Source organism: Strix uralensis, chromosome 3 (assembly GCF_047716275.1).
Source record: "Strix uralensis isolate ZFMK-TIS-50842 chromosome 3, bStrUra1, whole genome shotgun sequence".
NCBI lineage: Eukaryota > Metazoa > Chordata > Aves > Strigiformes > Strigidae > Strix > Strix uralensis.
This window is the reverse complement of record NC_133974.1, coordinates 117744131-117765629: the sequence shown is the minus strand read 5'-3', so window position 1 is coordinate 117765629 and position 21499 is coordinate 117744131. Positions and strand designations below refer to the sequence as shown.

The following is a 21499-nucleotide window of genomic DNA, read 5'->3' as shown; positions in this document are numbered from 1 at the left end:
AGGGATGGGACACAGCTCACCACCTTGGTCTGGATGTCCCCAGTGAATTCTCTTGTCATATCAGCTCCTTCTCTCAGCTCCCAGCGCAGTCATCAGTGATGCTGGAGGGCAGCTGCTGGGCAGGTGGACTAGTCACAGGCGTTCAGCCCATCGTGGGCCTTCCGCCGGGCTGGCAACAACTGCAGGCCTGGAGCCGGGGGGATGTGTGCCTCACGGGGGGACCCCTGCTACCTTCATCATCACCCCCTCCTGAGCAGCCAGGTTTGCTTTAAAGACCCTAGCTTCCTTTTATTGCTTCCCCTCTCAGATTGCAGCCGGCTGCACAGGCTATTTTTAGCCGCCTGCCTTCTAAAAATAGCCCCGAGCTGTTTGGAGTTGCGTCAGGAGAGGTAACTCTCTCCATGAGCAGCTTGGCCCCTGCACCCCGGGAGGGTACAAAAGGAGGCTGGGAGCAGCAGGGTCAGCAGGTTCAGGCGCAGCCAGAAGCAAAGGAGGCAGCGCTGCCAGCTTCAGGCATCCCACTGCCGGCATCATGACCATCTTCTGCAGCCACTGCCACAGGCCGCTGCAGGCAGAGATGAGCTGCCTGCCTAGGAGGGGCAAGCAGGCACCCGGCGCCTTGAAGCCGTTCAGGTGAGCTCCCTATCGCCCCCCACCTACGGGGCTGTGATGGCCTCCTGGCTGGGGAGCACCCCGGGCCAGCTCACGTAGCGCCCAATGGCCCTCGCAAGGGCGCAACACCAGTCTGGGACAGCAGGGCCGCCAGCCCACGTGGGGAGGAGGTGCGGTAATTTGGAGGGGTGCAGGGATTTCGGGTGGTTGAAGAGTAGAGGCAGATGCCATAGGCTGGGCTCACATTCTGGCACTGGATGCAGTTTCCATCCTCACTGGGTTTGGTGGGGAGGTTGTGTCGCTTGGGCTCCCCCCCCCCCCAAAGCACGGGTCATTGTCCAGCCTGGCCCCTAGCGAGAGGGGCACCAGCCACACCAGCAGCGTGTGCCCCTGGGCAGCTGCGAGCACCTCTGCCTGCGCCCACCGCACTGGAACAGCCACCAAAAGTTTGCCCTCCGAGAGGCAGCTACTGTGGGTGCTGAGCCTCTAGGAGAGCATCTCCACTCCATGTCCCCGAGCTTGCAATTCTTACCCATAGCAGCAGGCGGGGGAATACTGTCCCCCTCCCTCCCTGGACACTCTTCCCCAGACAGCTGGCTTTGCAGGTCAACCAAGAGTGCCTCCAAGGCTCGCCGGGACCAGATCAACCTGGAGCTGCAGGCGCTGCGCTCCCTGCTGCCCATCTCTGTGCATGAGAAGGAGCGGCTCTCCTACCTCCACACCATGGCCCTGGTGTGCCTCTGGCTGCGGGGGGCTCAGCTGTTCCCTCCAGGTACCCGTGGCACTGCTGTACCCCACGATAGCTTGGCTCTGCGGGGGGCACTGCTCCTACCCCATCAAGACAGCACTTCACCCTGTGCTCCCCCCTGCAGACTTGGCTTCTCCTGCGGGACCGGCCCTCAGCACAGAGCTGCTCTCCCTGCTGCCGGGGTTTCTGCTTGTGCTCTCGGCCAACGGCAAGCTGGTTTACATCTCAGAGAACGTGGTTCAGGTCCTGGGCCTCTCCGTGGTAAGGCCTGCCCGCTGGGTATTTGCCGTCACTGTCCCCATACCTGTCCCAGTGCCTTTATCGTGTGCAGGGAATGTTGCCCTGGCAGACGCTGGCCTGCGGCTGCAGCGGGCTGCACGCTCGCGGTGCCAGTGCACGGCCCACTGGGGCAGGCACGGTCCACCACGGCAGCCCCTTCTTTATCAGGTGGAGCTGCTCGCCCAGGGGGACACAGTCTTTGACATCCTTGATGGGCGAGCGTGCGAGGATGCACGAAAGAAGCTCCTCCTCGCCCAGGAGGAGCCTGGCAGGGGTAAGGGAGCCCTCGGCTGGCATCTCACAGATGCTGCCGCCCTGCTCTGGCCCTTTGTGGCTGCGGTCAGAGAGCCAGGGCCAGCTCTGCTGGGAGTGGAGTGAGGGAGCCCCTGACCCTCTCCAGCCCATTTGTTTCCCTGCAGAAGTCACGTTTGTCAGCGAGATGCGCACGTCCAAGGCCTTCCGGCTGCAGCACGGGGGGAATCGGGCCATGGCAGTGTGTGGGCACTTCACAGCCCTGCACTGGTCAGCCTCCCCCTCTACCGCAGCCTTCCTGGCTCTCTGCACGCCGGTCACATGGTTGCCCACAGACAGCAATGCTGGTTGCCAGGACGACCTATTCCAGAGCACGCATGTCCTAGACATGACGTTTATTGATGTCACGGAGAGGTGAGGGGTGCCTGCTCATGCCACAGTCCCAGCTGTCCATCTTGGGCAGCAAGGATCATTTCCCTTCACCAAGCCTGTGGGTGGGATGTAGGCTGGGCCCTGCGCAAGCACCAAGACTCTCCCAGACACTTCCCAAGCCTCTTCCCTCCCTCGTTTGAGTTTCTGTACCCCTGTTATTTTGCTCTCTCCCCCATCATGCTGCTCCTTGCTGACATAGTGCAGACCCTGCAAAGCACTCAGCCCCCACTCCCCTTGTCTTCCCCAGCGTCACCTATCACCTTGGCTACCGCAGGGAGGAACTGATCGGTCAGTCGTGGTACGGCCTCCTGCACCCTGAGGACGCTGACCTAGCAGCTGCCCAGCACAGGGCCGTGGGTGAGTGTCAGGCCTGGGAACTTGCATGTCTTTCTCTGGCTACACCTCAAACCCAGCTGGCCAGGACAACAGAAACAAAGTGAATTTAGTCCTGCCTGCTGTGGCTCCCTGCTCCAAAAGGGACAAAGCACAGAGCTGTTTCACACCCCACGTGCTGTCTATAAGGTCACACATGCCAAGCTCGGGAACGCGGGCACTCTGCTTTGCCACAGTGCAGAGAGGAGGGACAAGCCCGCCTGAGCCCCACCATTTTGAGAGGGCAGGACTGTTACAGCCCTGACTCCACCACCTGTGGCTGCTGTCCCGCTGGGGCCGGAGCAGCAACCTGGCTACAGCCCCCCTCGGGGCAGCTGAGGGGTCCGGAGGCAGCGTGCCACTCTGCCCTGGCAAACAGGGCCGCCGTGCCCAGCCGCTGGCTAACGCGCCCCCTTGCCCGCAGCGCTGGGGGCCGGGGCCGCAGCAGGGACGGCGGTGCTGCGTGTGCTGCGCAGAGACCGGGCCTGGGCCTGGCTCCGGGTGTCAGCGCGGCGGGACGGCGGGGGCCGCGCCATCACCTGCACCAGCCACTGCCTCAGGTGAGGGCTCGAACGGGGAGGCGGGCCGGGCCGGGCCGCGGCCCCCGGCCGCCCCTCACCCCCGTCTCTGCCGCAGGGAGGAGGAGGCGGCCTATCTGCGCGCCCGACAGCACCGCCCCGCGCCGCCGCCCGCCCCTGCCGCCGTGCCGCCGCCGCCGGGAGGGGAGCTCAGCCTGCTGGCCGCCCAACTCCGCGCCCTGGCCGACAGCCTCTCGCCGCCCGCCGCCCCGCCCCGGCCCTGGCCCTGGCCCGGCCCCGGGTCCCTCCACCCCAGCCCGCACGACGCCGCCGCCCCGGCCCGTCTGCTGGGCGGCGCGATGGAGGCGGCGGGGCCCCGCCCGCGCCAATAAACGCCTCTTGACCCGCCCCGCCCGCCCCTTCCGGTGCCGCTGCGCGCGCCGCCCTCCCCGCGCTGCTGCCATCGGTCCGCGGCGGGCGGGGGCGGAGGGTCCGGGGGGGCGGGGCCTGGCCCCAGTGCCGCGCGTCGCTGCGGGGAGCGAGTGGCGATGCGGCCGCGTCGGGAGGGCGCGGGGAGCCGGTCCCGGCGGGACTGGCGGGTACCGACGGTGGGAGGGAGAAGAGCCGCTGCCGCCGAGGAGGAGGAGGAGGAGGAGGAGGAGGAGGAGGAGGAGGCCGCGGCGGGGCAGCCACTCGGGAGGCTGAGGGCGGCGGAGGGCGAGAGTTTCAGCGACGGCAGCGCCAGCGGCGCCAGCGGGCGCCCCCCGGGGGCGGAGGAGGATGAGGAGGAGGAGGCGGGGGCTGGCTGGAGAGGTGAGGGGTGCCCCGCTCAGGCGGGTCCTGGGGGCGCTGGCCCGGCGCACCCGGAAGGCCCGGTGGGGCGGGGCGGCCTGCGCGGCTCCGCTGCCCGGCGTCACCGGGCCACAGCGTGTCTCCCGGGCGGTCGGGGTGTTACGCCGCCCGCTCGGGGGGAGCCATGTGGGCCAACAGCTTGGTCCTTTCCAGGTTCCCGCTCCCGCGTTCTCCTGCTCCCCTGCTGCCCCTTGCTCCGCTCGGAGGATGAGATCGGGGTCAGCCGCAGGGTGTCAGACTCTAGAACAAAAAATTGTAGGGGCTTCTTTCTTTTCCCACCAGTTGCCTTGCCCCTGTGTGGAAGATCTCCTACATCTTCTCAGGGACAGTTGCTCTGTGCAAGTTTAGATACCCCTTAGCCTGAAAAGTCCTCCACAGGACAGGTAGGCTGAAGGACCGGGTGGTGTAGCTGTGGCAGCAGCGGTGGTGTGTGTTGAGGCAGCAGTTCTCATCTGCAGTGGTATATGCAGCGTGGTTTCCTTGTCTTAAAATGATCAAGGTGAGAATGTAAACCTTGAGAAACACATCAAAGAAATATGTTGAGAAATGTATCAGAGGCCCTTGAGGAGAATTGTGAGGGGATGGACGTCAGTGTTAATACTGTTAAACGCATGGTGTGTCACCAGTGTGGGAAGTTACTAGTTGTCTTGTGAGACACTCCTCTCCTTGCTGTGGTTGGGGGGGGACTGTGGGGGAGGTGCATCTCACGTGGGGGCAGGCTTTCAGGAGGGGATTCCAGTGAGGGGTGGGGTGCCCCCCATCTGTAGACATTTCATTTTTCTTTCTTAATGGTGAGCTTTAGCAAAGCTCAGAGAGAAGACCACTGACACCCTTTCCTTCCCACAGCTGGATGTGAATGAGAACAGCCATTTTGCCTTTACTGTCTGTCAGGGCCCTCTGTAATGTAGTTTCTGGAACAGAAGTAGTTATATTAGAGCCCAGCACTAAGTTTGTCTCAGTGCAGAATGACTGGGACGATACAAGCCATTTCTTAGGCCATCTGTTTTTGCATCCTGGACACTCTTTGGCGTGTTCAGCAGGTTGTATAGTTCTCAACAGATTCAGCTGAGAAAGTCACAAGGTGTCCGTGTGTCAGAGGAGTCTGCAGGAGGAGAGGAAACTCGGGGAGGCTATGCTGGTGAGCAGGAAATGCCCATGTTATCAGCAGGTAACAGTAGCTTAGCAAAATGTCAAAGAGGAGGAAACAGTCCACAAAATAATGGAGAAAGGGAGAAAATGGCAGGAGGGAATATGATACTACTGTGTGGAAAGCGCTTCCCCATTAAGTTTTGGGTACTCAAGTCTGGTCTGGTATCCCGTACCAGTATTGAAATATTTTATCAGTGGAAGTTCTGCATGCCTTTGCTTTGTCTGATTTATACCAAATCTCTTTTCTAATACTTTGCTAAATGCTGCATCTTTTTCTATGATGTCTTTATCTTGTTTTCATTGACATTTTGTAAGCCTTTGATATTTTACCAGTATTGTTTTGGAATTGCAGCCAAATGGAGTATTGTAGTGCAAGTGATGGCATCTTGTATGTCTTCATGAAATGTTAGAGTAGCTTCCACATCATTCTTCCTTTCCTTTAATGCTTTCTTTGCCCTTTTGACTGTCCTTGCTCAGAGTCTTTCATTTGTCTGTCTGGTGATGCTTTGAGTATCCAGTGATACTCAAAATAGTGCCCTATATGGTGATTAATTGCTCTGTACCCCAGTAACTTGTATAATTAGCACAGATTTTTCCTGTACTGCAGCAGTCTAAAGCTGTCAGCATGGAATTTGAACAGCATGGTGGCAGATGCTTTTGTCTAAGCCCTAGAACTTACTGTTTTTCTTAAGTCCTTGTGAACCCCAGCAGTGTGATTACTTTAAATTGCTGAGCTGTTTGGCACTGCTCTTACCTGAATGTGGGCACAGTTCTTCGGTCTGAAGGTGTTTTCGTGTTCTGGGCAGGCAGGGAATAAGTGACTGTACAAGAGTGACACAGGGAAAGGTGGAGAGCCTGAGGAAGATCAGGAAGGGTGACGGTGCTGTCATCTCTAAGAACATAGGGGGCAAGGTTGTTTGTGGGAGCCCAAGCAAGAGAGGATATCAAACTGCAGTAAGATAATTGGTAAGGGTGTTTTGGGGAAGCAATGTAATGAAATAGTGCTGTATTCACATTTCTGTTGTCCCTTGTGTGGCAAACTGGCTATACGGTGTTCCCTTAACCCTCCGCAGAGGACTAACGAGCGCTGACAGAGTTCTTGGGTGTTCAGAACAAGCAAAAAGAAAACATTCCTTGAGGCAGCACTTGGTATGCTTATCCCATTTTTTGGATGATGTGAGTAGATTCTGAAGCAGAAAGTCTTGGTTATTGCCAAGATGAGAGTGACTGGTATGATGAGTCCATGCTCTGAGCCAGTGTGACTGACCTCACCAGAGCAGAGATTCCCCTCCAGCCCATGGTGAAGAGCATGGTGAGGCAGGCTGTGCCCCTGCACGCATGGAGGTTAACAACGGAGCAGATCTCCACCTGCAGCCCGGGGAAGACCCCATGCTGGAGCAGGTGGATATGCCCCTGTGGCTCCTGGCAGGACCTGTGACCCTGTGGAGAAAGGTGCCCACGCAGGAGCAGGTTTGCTGGCAGGATCTGTGACCCACGCTGGAGCAGTCTGTTCCTGAAGGACTGCAGCCCATGGAAAGGACCCACGCTGGAGCAGTTTGTGAAGAACCGTATCTCATAGGAAGGAGAAGGAAGCCCACAATTTGTGAAGGACTGTCTCCCGTGGTTGGGACCCCATGCTGTGACAGGGGAACAGAGTGAGCAGCAGAGATGACGTATGATGAACTGACAGCAACCCCAATTCCCCGTCCTCCTGCGCCCTTCTCAGGGGAGGAGGTAGAGAAATCGGGAGTGAAGTTAAGCCTGGGAAGAAGGGCTGGGGGAAGGTGTTTTAAAGATGTGGTTTTATTTCTCATTATCGTACTCTGATTTGATTGGTAATAAATTAATTTTTCTGAAGTCGAGTCTGTTTTGCCCGTGCTGGTAATTGGTGAGTGATCTCTTCCTGTCCTTATCTTGACCCATGAGCCTTTCATTGTACTTTCTTTCCCCTGTCTGGCTGAGGAGGGGAGTGATAGAGCAGCTTGGTGGGCACCTGGCATCCAGCCAGGGCCAACCCACTGCGGGCAGGATGTGATTGTTTTTGCTAGGCCACAGTTGGGGTGTTTTGTGCCAAGTGCATAATATTGCAGAGGCTTAGAAAGACTCTATGCCTGTCACTGCTCAGAGGTGTTGAGCAGGCAAATGCCACCCAGATGGTGTTTGCCAAGACTTTCTGCATCAGAAGAGAGGCAGTGCAAACCCTCCTGTTCCTTCTTGCCCCTACCATCATCCAGAGAACAAAATGAGCATATCCAAGTGCTGCCTTAAGAAATGTTTTCTGATTGCTAGTCCTGAACACCCAGAGGTGTAAATCCAGAAAGAATTGTCGATAATATTTTTACATTGTGGTTATAAGAAGTGTTAAAGATTACTGTCACTGAGGGATATATTAAAGAAACATAGCAACAGAAAATTCCAGAAAAATATTTTGTGCATTCATCAACACTTTGGGTAGAATTGGTTTTGCTGTTTCTTGTGGTGTTTGCGTTGGTCTTCTAGTCAGTTGTCAGAGGAGAGAAGGAATATTTTATGATGCACAGGGTCTAAATAACACTGTGGGGAGCTCACAGCAAGGCTAGAATATGAAACTGCTCTTTGGTGTTGTGGGGTTTTGTTCTTCCCCCAATGAATCAGGCTATGAGCTATTCCTGTTGGTAGTGAGATGTTGGACGTTGAATGTCTGGGTTTCAGTAGTTTACAGTCTTCTGGGTGCTGAGGAGGCTCTGCTGTGGGAATCGCTTTGTTGCAGACTGAGCAGAGCTATGGTGGATGGGCAGTGGTGAGAGACTGTCTCCGAGTCTTAAGAGACAGACTGAACAGGCCGTGTGGTTTTCCTGCACCTTCTGGCTGGTCTTAAGGTGTGAGAGATGTGATGGGACAAGAATAGTCTGTTGAAGTGAAAGAGTCAGGACTGAGAGGTGACCCCTCAGAATTTGCAACGTGGCCAAAAAATAGCCCAGTGCAGAGTTCGTATTGCTCTTTGTACCAGGCAAAAACTTTGAACTGGTCTTGTGTGTGCTATTGAGTGGAGAGGGAAGCAAAGACACATTGGGGACAGGGGGAGATTATTCTAATGCTGAAGACTGCAGTGATTAATGAGAGAGAAATCAAAGGCTGAGATGCATCGGCTTCTTTCTGCCATGCGGATCATTTCTGCCATCATATGTGGATGGCACCACTGTGCTCGTGTCACTGTCTCAGCCTGAGACATCCCTTTTGGTTCAATTTGGGGAAGTGCCTTGAGAAGCTGTTCAGTTCAGGTGTGTCCTGTGCTCTCTTCCAGATCAATCTCTCATGTCTTTTGAGGAGCTACTGCAGGTGCAGAGTGACATGAGAACAAGAGTGTGCAAGCAGGTGACCGGTGGGAAGAAAACTGCAAAACCTGCCAAAGCTACAGTGAAGCAGCAACAAGGCAAAAAGGGGTAAAGAGATTCTTCTGTGATCAGAAAAATATGCATGTGTCCTCTCTGCAGCCCAGAAATTATGCTGGGAGCTCCTCATAGCATTGCCATCACCTTGGAGCTGGAATAGATCTCCTTTAATGTGCTACACCATAATGCTTTTCACTATGGTGTTTAATTTGGGAATGGTCTGTTGCTGTTTCAGAGCTCTTAATATCCTATCCTGTTCAAATCCCCCGCAGCCACCTGTTACTTGATAGTTAAATCAGCACTCAGTTCCTTTACACCCTCTGTATTAAGGCACTTAACCCACAGCATGGTATGCTTCTCTCTTAAGCTGTATGATACTGCTTTGCTTGTGTTCCCTGTGCCCTGAAATAGTTACCCTGCTGTTTTCTAAACCCCTTCCAGCTTATCAGCATCTTCTGCTTGGCTCCCACTGGCTGGAGTTGTACTGACAGCCAGTTGTTCTGGAATTTCGCTGATCCTTCTGCTGTTGTCTCATCTATGGCTTGTCTGTGTTGATTTCCCCTCTACAGTACTTACCATCACAGACTTTTTCCTGTCCTTAGTGGTCTTTACATCTCTTATTTGCATACTCTGTAGGTGCTATTGATGTGGTGACTATAAAATATATTCAACACAACAAAAACTATTAGATCTTTTTAGACTCCTCCACAGGCCCCCACTGGTAACAGCTGTCACACCATTAACCTTTATTTGCAGTAATTGGCTGGTTTTCACTTCTCAGAGTCACAGCTAAGTGATTTGAACAGGTTTCTTCTGTTACACTGGCATTCCCTAACCTATTTCTGAACCTCTGCTGAATGTGTGTTTCTTCTGTTATAAACAGTTGTTTAGAACGTTTCTGCTTTACCTTTTACACAAGAGGAATTTTGTATGGTGCAACATCTTCACACAGTATCTCTGTTTCTGCTACACAGTTTGCATAATTCTGTTTTGATTCAATTCCCCTTATCCTTTAAGGGATGCATCACTGTAAATCTCACATGCTGTTTCTCTTATGTTTTTGTTAGGGAAATGAGGTTCTTAAAAAAAGGACTTAAGGGAAATCCCCTGGAACTGAGCTGGCTTCAGCAAAGCCAGCTCGAGAGCATTGTACAGGGGTGTAGCCACGTCAGCGGACATGAAAACACACCAAACACTGCCCTAAGTGGGATTTGGAAAACTTACTTATGCCTGTGGGGTCGTTTATGTTCCTGCCCCGGTGTCACTGTGTTGCTGAACGTGGGTATAATGCCCACATTGGGGGTACTCACAGCAGGTGGTTCACAGGTCTTCTCATGTTTCTAATAACTTATCTGACGTACTGACAAATAGCAGGACACAGCACCTGGGTAATACGGGGAGAGTAATACCCCATTCTCCCACCTTATACTGTCCCCCTCGTACACCTAAGGCACCAAGCTCTAAAGACCTGTGCTGCAAGGAGAACTTATTCACTTAATTGGTTGTCACCACAGTCCTCATGGTCCTGATTCACTGTGAAGTCTCTTTTGGGATATGTGCCATAAGCTGTATGGTCCTTATTCCTGGGGGCTGACCCTTCCTTCACTTGTGTTACAGTATGCTTTCTCACTGAGCCTGGCCACAGGAGAATTGGCCTGTCTTTGTAACTACCAGGTCAGTGCAGAAATTCCCAACTTCGGTCTTAGCTTTCAGTGTAAGTGTTAGTCAAGAGTGGATGAGTTGATGGGCCAGGAATAAAAGCGTTGTTGCATGATGAATGAAAACATGGGGAGGGAGAAGAATAATTGAATACAGCACATTTTACTGATGTGGGTGGTGGGTTTTCACTTGATGCAGTGGGGCTGTGTGAAGTTTTGTGTAGGATTGTTTTAACCATGCATTTATAGATCATTTGGTGGTAGCAGCGTTGCCTGGCTCTTGACCAAGTCAGATCTTTGCTCTCTGTAGGTGTCATGGTGAGGATTGTGTGGCAGTCTGCCGTTTCAGCACTGTGCAGTAATGTTCTCCTGAGGGTCTGGCTAACCTCCTGACACATTAGCCTGGGCCTCATTCTGTCCTCTGCTCCTCTTAACAACATTTATCTGTCCTCTGCTCCTCTAAGAACATTTTTCTCTTTTTCAGGCCATTAGAGATGTCTGCCAAGAAGCCTGTACCTTTTTTGCGGCAAGTCATCTCTGTTACAAAGAAGGTGGGTGCTGCCCCTCCCTAGTTCAGGAGCTGACTTCCCTTAGCAGTGCTGATCAGGCACAGACATGGTAATGGGGCTGCTGAAGGTGACGGGCTGTTTCTGGAGGACAGGACTTGGACCACTGTGTAGCAAGTGCAGGTAGTGCCAGTGTCTCTCTGGGGAGAACAAGAGATTGGGTGCAGGAGCGGCTGTTGCCTTGCGTAATGCACAGCTTGGATCTCAAATGTTTGAGTTACTCAAGTGTTTCTAGAAGATGTAAGGGCTGCCACCAGTGACAACTGCACTGCAAGCTATGGTCATTATTCAGTACTAATCACATTGGAAGTTCAAATGTCCATCTGGTTTCTAATCTAATAACTAATAACTAATATTCTAATAACTTTGATTTATCATATTAATATGTTAATTTTCACAGTTAGAGATCTCTTTCTGTATCTCTCTTTGTATGACCTGACCCAGGTAATCTGTGAAAATCTAGATGGGTTTGAATTCCCAAATCCATCACCTTGACAACACATGTTCAGCCAACTCTTGGTCTGGGAGTTGCAGGTGTTTGGAGGCAGCACTCACGCTGCTGTTCCTTGAATCAGCTGCTCCTGGGATGGTAGACTTGCATATGGAAATGCCTGTTGCTTGGTAGACTAGATGCAGGCATGACGACTTTGTGAGGGACTGCCACCTTGATAATTGGACTCAGTCTTTGCAAACTGCAGATGTTTTCAATGGTGGGTGCATAATATTGCTAGTAAAAAAAATGGCAAGGTCTGATCCATGAAAGGAACTATTAACCAGGTAACCCTGGCCACAGCTCTTACCTTTGCCTTTCTTGCCTTCAGGTCCACAGAGACCCTCGATTTGATGACCTGTCTGGAGAGTATAAGCCTGAAATATTTATGAAGACATACAGCTTCCTGAACGACATCAAGAAGCAGGAGAAGGAGGTGATGCTGTGTGCCTGTCCTTGGCCATACAGACCTTGCTTGGCAGGGACAGGTTCCACAAAGGCCTTTCACAGTGGAGGTGGCAGGCAGACAGTCATGCAGCTCTTTGCTCTCTTCTACAGATGATTCAGAAGCAGCTGAAAAAATGCCGGAACATGGAGCAGAAGGAGAAACTCCAGCAGCTCCTGAACCGTATGGTGAGTTCAGTGCAGCACCTCCTCTTCTGTGAGGCAATGCACTAGAAGAGAGGATGTGTGACCTGAGGTCTGCCTAGACACTTGCTGACACAGGCCATCCTTTCTGTACAGACACAGCAAGAACAGGCACAGAAAAAACAGCAGAAACTGAGGGAGAGGGAGCTGTCTTTGAAGAGACAACAGAGGGAGTTGGCCAAGCAGGGAAAGAAACCCTTCTTCCTAAAGAAATGTAAGTACTCAGTGTGAACATGCTGCAAGAAGACCTAGAAGGGCTGACAGGACTCCAAGCACTGGAAATGAGTTGTCCATGATACTCTACAGAGCTGTGGAGGGATTGTTCTAGCGCTGGTACTCGGGGACAAGCCAGGCCTGGAGCCAGGGAGGGAGCAGTGAGGAGGGGCTGGTCTGTAGAGATGATTCAGGCTTCACTTTAAAACCTTGCTCCCCTCTCCACTACAGCTGAGAAGCGGAAATTGGAGCTAGCCGAGAAGTATGCAGAGCTGAAGAGGAGTGGAAAGCTGGAGAGCTTCCTGAACAAGAAGAGGAAGAGGAATGCCATCAAAGACAAGCGCCGTTTGCCCTCACAGAAGAACTCATGACCACTGGACAGACACGCTGTTGTCTGGCACTGGGACCCTCTCTACCCTGGCCAGGCCTGGAAGGTGGCCATCCCTCTTCCCAGTATTTGCTTTTCACTGTACAGTGATGCTGTTAGGCAGCAGAGCAGAGGCTGAACTGAAGGAAATAGTGCTTTTTTTGTAGCTGAAATGTCCTTTCCACTTGTGGTTTACAGTGTGCCTGGGTGGTGACAGGTCTGTCACACAGATGTCCATGGTGTTGACAGCCGTCTCTCTCCTTGCACCTGCTCATCATCCTGTAGTTAGGAGAGCATGAGCGTTACCCTGCATTGCTGGCTCTACTCCAGGTCTGAGCAGACACCAAGGAAAGGACCTCAGGTGGGAGGGCTCTGGTACAATGCCTGCTCAGAGCAGGGCTAGCACTGACTTCAGACCAGGTTGCCAGGACTGCTTCGTTTGGGTTTGAGAATGTCCAAGGACAGATCCCACCACCTCTCGGCCTCTGCTCTGGTGCTTTAAGTTCTCAAGATGGAACTTCCCCCCTGCCCCCCCCCCCCCGCCTCTTCCTCCAGGAAACCTGCATGGTTTTAGTCCATAATAATTGTCTTGTTCTCAGTGAAGTGCCTGGCTCTGTCTTCTCAGTAGCCTTGTCATAGGTCTGGGGGGTGAGTGGGAAAGGGGTGCTGTTGGGTCTCCCCAAAGTGTGAATAAACCCTGTTCCCTCAGCCTTTCCTTGCGTGGTTCCAGCCTCTGAACAACTTTCACATCCTCAACTAGAGTCAGCCCAGAGGACCAACATCTATCTTCTAGGGGCCCAGCCTGGAAGCCATATCTGGATGTAGTCTCACGAGTGGCGAGTAAAGGAGAGATGATGGCAGCCCTGTGCACGGGCTGCAGCCTGGTGACGCAGCCCTGGGTGTGGCTGGCCTTCCTCACAGCCGGAGCACGCTGCTGGGACTGCTGCCAGTGACAGCAGGGCTCCCTCCCTTGGTTTCTCAGGGTGGTCTCTGCAGGGCTATCTGTGCTTCTAGGAAACTGATTCTGTATGAAATAAAATACCTCAGTTTTCCCTTATTCCCAGTGTCAGTGCTGTTACAGTCAAAAGTGTTTGAACTTAGAGGAGTTAATGCCTCCTCCCCATAATTATGTTTGACCACCAGCTGTCTTGTTTCTCACTCCCGATTGCCCCTGTCTCCGGTGGCTGCGTTGACAAGGTGGTGATGTGGACAGGGCCCAGATGATTTATCTGATGGGATGACGATTTGTGCTGGGAGAGTGCCTCAGCTCTGCTGTGTGCAGGTGGGCAGCTGGTGTGTGGGGCCTGGGGAATGATGAGCAGCTCCATCACGCCCACCTGAGGGGGTTGCTGAAACATCTGCCTCCACTGCAGTTCCTGTGGGTGATGCGATTCTGCTCTGGTGACAAGTTTTAGTGTAACTGGGGTAAGGCAGTAGAAATGGAATGTGCCCATGGAAATCCTCAGCTGCCTTTAACCTACGTGTGGCTCGTTGCTTTGCACTGTGCCTGGCTGCTGCTTCCTCCTTTTCCTGTGGGATGCAGAGTCTGCTGCACCCCTGAGCCCTCAGAGGAGAGTTACTTTGGGAGTGGTGTGGCAGCACCAGAGCCCAAGGCTATCTTGACCCCTTTGTGGCATTGGTCTGCTGGTTTATGATCTCAATTTTTAATCAAAAGCTGAACAAACCTCCACCTGCACTTTAACGCAAGAAGGGAAGACGACTGGGGCCTGGGAAGGCTGGAGGTGGCTCACGCCTGTGTTGCTGCTGCCCGGGCCTTGCTGAGGGGCCATGTGGGAGCAGCATACCTGAGTCAATGTGTCCCCGTCCCCAGCTGCTGGTAGGCCCTGCCCAGCAGGGAGCAAAGCTGGTGCATCCCCAAAGCGCTCCTGCTTTCCCCTCCTGCCCCTCTGGAGCCAAATGGCTTCTTCCTGCCGAGGCCTGTGTGCCTGCCTGCAAGGAGGACATCCTTGCTGGGCTGTCACCCGCTCCTGGTCAGCACATTAGCAGTGAGGAGCAAGTCTGCTGGCCTCTGGCAGCTCCTGCAGCAAGGGAAGCCCTGGGGCCTTGCTCAGCTCAGCCAGTGCTGTGGTGGCACTGGGTGCTGGGGCAAGTGGCAGCGTGGCAACACCAGCTCCAACAGGAGGAGATACTTCCAACATCTCTGGAGAGCTTTCTACTGCCAGGGGAGTTGTTCTTCCCCAGGGCCTCCTGGCCTCAAGGTGTCACTTGGGTTATTTTCCTTCTATTTCTAACACTGTCCTGGCAGTCTGTCTGCCAGACCTGCTCTGGTGTCCCTCCATGTAGAGACTTGCTATGGGTGTCCCTGAGCAGCCACTGGGCAGGGCGGGCACCAGCTGATGTAACTGCAGCTGGTTGTACAGGCAGTGGTGGCTGACAAAGCTGGCACATGTACTCCCTCAGTGACACCCTCTGAGCCCACCGGACTCTCACATTGCCTCTCTTCCCCCAACTGCTGGCCAGGAGGAATGGCAGGAGATGCAATCTCCAGGCCTGGGTGGTCACTGAGTGAGCCCCCCCACCCCAGACATGCTCTGCAGCCACAGCTGGACATCCAGGCACGCGAGGGACCCCAGCACTCATGGGAGCTGGGGGTGACCTGCCTGCTGACAGGGACACAGCGAGGAGGAGGCTGCAGGGCTCAGGTCTTTTATTGCAAAGAGGGAGATCTGAAAAAGGACGGTCACCCCCTCTGGGTGCCCCGGGCCTGCAGCTGTCAAGAGGGATGACAGGTAGGGCGAGGCCCCGGCCTCCCTCCCCCAGCATGGGGACCGCGGCTCATGCAGCAGGGAGCCAGCTGCTGCCAAGCACTGAGCGGGAGCGAGGGCCAACCACAACAGCAGTGCGGGTGACCAGCAGCGTCCCTGTGCAGCCCCCCGACCTGAGCCCTGGCTGGCCGGAGGGCAGTGCCGCGGGGGAAGCGCTGGGGAGCCCAGCGCAGGGTAGGGCCGCCTGGCCCCAGCCAGGCACGGCAGGCAAACCTGGTCGCCTCTGCTCCGCTGCCCAACTCACTCGGTGGGGTGCTCAGGTCCCAAACTGCTCTGCGGCCTTACAGAGGCTGCTACGGGAGGCCCTCGCCACGCGATCCCTGGGGACCAGAGCAGCTTCACCCAGGGCAAGAGGGAGCAGGGTCACTGCCCACTGTCCAGGCGGGGAGCTCAGCGGCCCGCCTCAGGCTTCCGGGTACAGCCAGGTGTGGCGGTGCCCAGGCTGTGGCTACTGCTGGCTTGTCACGTGTTGTCCTGGGCCAGTTCCTCGGGGCAGGCAGGCTGGTCCCGGGCCATGTGCAGCCCTGGGGAGGGCTGGGCCTGGGCGCTGTGCTGCAGGGCCAGGTCCGGCCCCAGGGGCGCATGGTGCCGGTGCCGCTGGTACTGCACAAACGTACAGACCTTCAGCCCAATGGCCAGCATGTTCTTGCCCATGAAGATGCTGGAGACCCGGGCGTCCCTGAAGAAGACCATGTTGCTGCCTCTGATGAAGATGGTGGTGATGTTGACAGTGAGCATGCTCAGCATGGGGTACAGCATCATCCGGTGTGGCATGATGCCGATCCCTTGCATGCTGATCTCACAGAGGGACACACAAGGGAGGACCAGGAGCAAGATGTAGCAGTAGAAGAACATGATGCCCTCAGCCCAGAGTGGCAGCCCCTTCTTCTGGGGCTCCCACAGGTTGGCCTGGATGTCCAGCACATCCAGCACGTCCACAATGACCCAGAAGAGGCGGTTGCGGAGATCTTCTTTTTTCTTGAATGTCCTGACGTACTCCATGTGCTCCGTGGCCACCAACAACATGTAGAGGGCTGGGATGCAGATGGAGAGCAGCAAGGTCAGTGCTTTGCGGGCTATGAGATCCAGGCTTTTCCGGTCAGCTTTATAGTTCTGGTATACAAAGTAGACTTTGATCTCCAGAACGAAGACATACAGGAACCAGAGGATCATGGCGTAGCCCCGTTTAGCTGTCTTTACCTCTGCCCCTACCCAGATGGCCACATAGCGGAGCACCAGCAGGAAGCACACGTCACCCACTGCCACCATGACACAGATGCCCAGCTTCCTGGAGCCCTGGCTCTGCTCCACCAGGTAGGCATCCATGAGGATGAGGCTGGTCATGATGAGCACAGTGGAGAGGCACACGTGGGGCTTGCTGACAGGTGGTGGAGGAACCATCCTGCATGGAGGAACAGGCAGGGCCATCAAGGAGTTGCTAGGAATCCCCATCCCCACCCTTGGCCCCCCTTCTGCCCCTGCTCTCCCCAACTAGTGTGGATGGCTGAAAGAAGGTGGGGGGGCGGTACATAGACTCTTCTCCCATCCTCTGTGCCTGGTTTGTTCCAAACCCACAGACTCCTAGCCAAAGTGCTCCTGAGGCTCCTGGCCAGCCCATCTTGGTGGCACGTGTTGGCTGAAACCCAGCTCCTAGGCTGCTCATGGGGATATGGTGGGGCAGGCTGGACAGCCTCCAAGCACTTGGGATGCTACTGCCTCTTCCAGTAGCTCATCACACCAGTTAGTCTCTGCCACCGTGAAGGGTACATGCCGCCTTCTCCATGGGATTTCCCAGCCAGTGGCACTGGTTATATTCTCCCCCCACCAGGCACACAAGACTATACCTATGCTTTTAACCCAAGCGGGTCCTTAACTGCTATGATCCAGGACTGCTCTCTTTTTAGAGTCCTTTATTTTCATGCACAGCATGAGGCGAAGGATTATTTTTAGTCTGGCTGTCCTGTGGGGTGGGAGGGAAGAAATCAGCCCATTTTCAGTTTCCTTCAGCCTCACACTCTTGAAGAGCTCTGCCTACAGCTGTTTGCCCATGCCCACTCTGCCCCAGCATTGTAAACTGAAAGCAAGGAAAAGCAGCACCAGCCCACAGCTCCAGGACAAGAAGCTCTGCAACAGGCCCTCAATTTCAGCTGGCTGCTCAGCTTTTCCAGGCTCGGGCAGAGCAAAGCACGGTCCCCAAAAGTACCCTGCCTGCCGTGGATGGCCCTGGGCTCCCTCCCCCTGGCCAAACACAACTGCAGGCAGCTGCTGCCAGAGCTGGAGGGAGGATGGAGCCAGGGGCTTCGCTGGGCATGGCTCAGCAGCTGCTCTGGAGGGGAGCCAGCACCCTGGCTGAAATGGAGGACGAAGCCGGCCTGCTGACTGCGTGGCACAGCGCTGCACGATGGCTGCCCACACAGAGCCTGCTCAGCCACACCTGCACTGCGCAGGGGCCGTGGGACACCATCCTGGTCACCCGGTGGGCAGCGTGTGGGTGGCACTCGAGCTCGGACCGAGCGCTTGGGAGCGGGATGGAGGCTGCGCCGTTAACGGTCACCCCCGCACGCTGACACTCCCGGTGCTGACACGGACGGCGCAGGGCCCTGGGCACAGGCTACCTGAACTCCTGCTTTTTTGGCCAAGGGAGCAGGTGTCCTGCACGGTCCCGGGTCCCTGGGACCAGAGGCGTCCTGGCACAGTGAGGGACACAGTGAAGCCTACGCCTGCCAGACACCGGTGCCTCGAAGGGAGAGCAAGAGGAGAGGCTGGCGGGCACGGGCCAAGGGGTGGCTGTGGCGCAGCGGGAGGGTGCTGCAGGGCGGGGGCTCTCTCCCGCGTGTCACCCCACGGCCTCGCCCAGCCTCTGGAGGAGCCGGAGGCAGCCCCGGCCCCAGCTCAGGCCTGGCGGGCCCCCGCCCGCCCCGGGTCAGCGCGGGGCCACCCCGCACGATGCCTCCCGCCGCGGGGCGCCTCCGCGCGGGGTGCCTGGGCACACGGTCGCCCCCGGCCCCGCCTCCCCCGAGCCCCCCCACCCGCCGAGGGGCGGCGACCCGTACCGGGGCGCCGGGCGGGGAGGAGGGGGCAGGCCCTGCCCGCCGGCCGTGGGCGTCCGGCCCAAGGAGAGGGGGGTCCGGCGCGGCCCGCAGCCAGCCGCCCCCCGCCCGGGCCGCGCTTACCTCGGGCGGCTCCCCGGGGCGCCGGGGCAGGGCGGCGGCGGCGGCGGCGGCTGCGGCGGCGGCGGCGGCGGGGCCCCGGCGGCGGCCCCGGGCCCGGCGCGGCATCGCCCGGCGAGCCCCGGAGGCGGCGGCTCTGCTGCAGCGGCGCTTGGCCCCTCCCGGCGGGCGGGCGGGCGGGGACTGCGGCGGCCCCCGCCTCACCGGAGAGCCCGGCACCGCCCGCCGCCCCCTCTTGCTCCGGTCCCCTCTGCCCGCCTGCCCCCGGCAACCCCGGGGCTGCCGCCAGCGCCCCTACCTCCCTCGCCCGGCCACCCTCCCGCTCTCATCCTGCCCCGAGCAGCTCCCGCCCTGGGGCCACATCCTGCGCACGCCCCCCCCCCCCCCCCCCAATCCAATCCCCGCCTCCTGCCCCGGCCCCTCTGCCCACCCCCCCAGAACCAGACACCCCCCAGGGCCATGGATGCTCCCTGCCGCAGCCCAGGAGAGACCCCAGGAAAACCTGGGATGCCCGGGGAAGCTGGCAAAGCACCCTGCCCGCTGGCTCCCCACCGGGAGGGCCCAGCATCCCGCCTCGCTGGTGGAGCAGCGGGGGAACCCTTGCACCCCGTGGCCTCGCACCCAGCCATGCCGGTCTGCGGGGTCCTGGGAAGCTCCAGCTCCAGCTCTGCGGGACACGGGTAGAGCCGGGCTGGGCACAGCCTGGGGTTTCTGTGCAGATCAGCCAGGCCGGCAAAGGCAAAAGGTTTCTCTTAGCCTGGTGGACATCCCTCCCTGCAAATGCTCTTCTATCAGCCCGGGCAGCTTACTGCATTTAACTTTGAGCTTGTTTCTAAATCAATTATTTAGGTCTTAGGTACACAGGGAAGGTTTTCCAGTATATTTCCACTCTGACTCTGAAGTGCTTGTTGTAAATATAAGTATTTTAGCAGATGGGGAGTCACTCGGATCTCTGGAAATGGGCTAAGAGAGCAAAACTAGGCACAGACATGAGTGAGGGGACAAGTGCCAGTCACAGTCACTGTGTGCCAGGAGAAGTGCAGCCCACCTCACCTCCAGCAGCTGGCAGGGTGGTCATAAGTCCCCTGTTGTATCTGATGCCCTGGGACATCTTGGGTGGCACCAGGAACATACGCATCCCACCTGTAGTATCCGTGGTAAATGGAGACACTGGACCAGCATCCGGGCTCAGCTCACGTGTCCCATGGTGAGCGTGGGCTGGTTTATGCAGGCAGGTGAAGGCCCTGTGTGAAGGGAGCAGAGCTCTGGGTTAGAGAGGTGCAACAATGGCTGTGGGATCATTCTCTGAGTCCAGGGAAAAAAAGAAATCTCCAGAAAGTCTGAAAGAGCAGGGAACAAAAGCAGCCAAAGAAACCTGCCTCCAAAAAGGAAAGGAGATCTTGCAACTCAAGCTGAGTGGAGAGCACTGTGAGGTATGAGAGGGAAGCACACAGAAACAAAACCTAGATCTTTCCTGTGGGACACAGAAGTGCCAGCTCTCCCTCAGTATCAAGCCGGGCAGTCTCTTGCAGGCTCTTTCAGGGAGGAGCACAGGGTCCCTGTCCTTGGAGGAGCAGGGGGGTGATCACAGAGGTACCCACGTGACTAGAGGTAGGAGAGAGTTGCTGGAGGCAGCAACCAAGCAGTGGGGCTAAAGAAAATATGATTCATCCCTGGGCTGGAATCATAAAACCCCCTGAGTCTTCACTAGAGGCTAGGACAGGCGGTGACAACATTTGTGTGGGAAGCAGTAAAGAGCTGCTTTAACGAGGCACATAAAAATAAGCAGCCAGAGCAAGAGAAGATACTTATGTGCTTCTCTAAAATATGATGCTGGAACCAAAGTGCCAGAGTTCACATGTGGAATCAGCTGTGATAGAGACAAAATGAAAGGAAGCCAAAGAGGGGTACACCAGGGGTCCCAGCCAGCTAGCTGCTCCCTGGCTGCTGCTGGCTCCAGACCTGGGAGGAAAAGCAGCTTTAGCTTGGCTGCCTAGGACACCTGCATCCCACCATTATCACTGAAGAATCCCTCTAGGGCAGTGACCACAACGCACTCAAAGGCTGTTGGGAGAGAGCCAGAGAAATCCATCGGTCATGTTGAACAGCCTCGAAGGGGAACTGCAGGAAGCAGGGAAAGTTTGCCAGCAAGGCATGGCAAGCGGTGATGGGGAAAGGCTGACAGTGGCCTGGGGACCATGCTGAGAGCTGCAACTGCTCCAGAAGAGCCTCGTGGCCCCCAGAGCCTGGCCACAGAGCAGAAGGTGACAAGTCGCTGGAACTGATGGGCATCCTTCAGGAAGGCAATTTAAAAAAACAAACTGGGAACAGCTTATGAGTGAAGGATCACAGAGTGCTGAAGGGTACTTTAACATCACAAAAAAGCCTAATGTGATCAAGGTGCTGGAAGGTGACATCAGAGTGGAGAAGCAAGAAATTGGGTGTGTCAAGTAAGAAAACAAAGGAATGAACATCCAGAGTCAATCTAGGTAACCATTTGTCAAAGTACAGAATGGAGGGGATGGAGCTAAGCAATGGTGACAACGTCCTTTGGGGTGCAGGCTGGGCCTCTGAGAAAACGGCGTCTGTTAAAAAATCTTAATTTAAAACACAGCCACATACGGCACCTTGCACCTGATTGGACAGAGAGTGGGTGCTGGTACTTCTGCTGGCAGCAACTTGGAGGAGGAGTGAAAGGGCCATCATGGAAAACAGTGTGATAAGGGGCACTTGGTGCAAAGCTGTCGCAGCACACACTGGACCACCTCAACGCACCCAGAGGGGAAGGCAGTAGCCGGTAACACATGTGGTGCCGGCAGTCGGGGCTCAGAAGGGTTTTGAAAATTCAGGCTTGTGGCATTGAGTTTGGAGCATATAAATCCTGGCAGAGCAGGGAGCCACCCCAGCCCTTAAGAAGGTGAGGTATCCGAGTGGCGGAGCAGGGACCAGCAGTCCCAGCACTGGTGATGTGGCCGTGTCCCCGCGGCCCGGAGGCCGGGCTGGATGCGGGGACAGC

General features: G+C 56.1%; 3 protein-coding genes across 3 annotated transcripts; 2 read left to right on the top strand and 1 right to left on the bottom strand.

Annotated features, from left to right (window-relative positions):
• The first annotated feature begins 316 nt into the window (after positions 1 to 316).
• Positions 317 to 3605, top strand: NPAS4 (neuronal PAS domain protein 4). Its single transcript, XM_074864634.1, has 8 exons — positions 317 to 633; positions 1218 to 1384; positions 1485 to 1621; positions 1808 to 1913; positions 2059 to 2305; positions 2571 to 2680; positions 3120 to 3255; positions 3332 to 3605. The coding sequence occupies exons 1-8, from the start codon at positions 533 to 535 to the stop codon at positions 3603 to 3605; spliced, it is 1278 nt and encodes a 425-aa protein (XP_074720735.1). The 5' UTR covers positions 317 to 532.
• A 120-nt stretch (positions 3606 to 3725) lies between these two features.
• Positions 3726 to 13584, top strand: RRP36 (ribosomal RNA processing 36). The gene is made up of 7 exons (XM_074864155.1): positions 3726 to 4026; positions 8498 to 8636; positions 10728 to 10794; positions 11631 to 11735; positions 11858 to 11932; positions 12044 to 12161; positions 12392 to 13584. The coding sequence occupies exons 1-7, from the start codon at positions 3762 to 3764 to the stop codon at positions 12529 to 12531; spliced, it is 909 nt and encodes a 302-aa protein (XP_074720256.1). The 5' UTR covers positions 3726 to 3761; the 3' UTR covers positions 12532 to 13584.
• Positions 13585 to 15178: 1594 nt separating this feature from the next.
• Positions 15179 to 16714, bottom strand: LOC141941919 (transmembrane protein 121-like). The gene has a single exon (XM_074864900.1). The coding sequence runs from the start codon at positions 16712 to 16714 to the stop codon at positions 15776 to 15778; it is 939 nt and encodes a 312-aa protein (XP_074721001.1). The 3' UTR covers positions 15179 to 15775.
• Between the last annotated feature and the right edge of the window lie 4785 nt (positions 16715 to 21499).

Coding starts and splice junctions, on each gene's coding strand:
- NPAS4 (XM_074864634.1), top strand. CDS start 533: ATGACCATCTTCTGCAGCCACTGCCACAGGCCGCTGCAGGCAGAGATG. Junction 1,622..1,807: donor AGGTCCTGGGCCTCTCCGTG/GTAAGGCCTGCC, acceptor CTTCTTTATCAG/GTGGAGCTGCTCGCCCAGGG. Junction 3,256..3,331: donor TGCACCAGCCACTGCCTCAG/GTGAGGGCTCGA, acceptor TCTCTGCCGCAG/GGAGGAGGAGGCGGCCTATC.
- RRP36 (XM_074864155.1), top strand. CDS start 3,762: ATGCGGCCGCGTCGGGAGGGCGCGGGGAGCCGGTCCCGGCGGGACTGG. Junction 4,027..8,497: donor GGCGGGGGCTGGCTGGAGAG/GTGAGGGGTGCC, acceptor GCTCTCTTCCAG/ATCAATCTCTCATGTCTTTT. Junction 11,933..12,043: donor AGCAGCTCCTGAACCGTATG/GTGAGTTCAGTG, acceptor CTTTCTGTACAG/ACACAGCAAGAACAGGCACA.
- LOC141941919 (XM_074864900.1), bottom strand. CDS start 16,714: ATGGTTCCTCCACCACCTGTCAGCAAGCCCCACGTGTGCCTCTCCACT.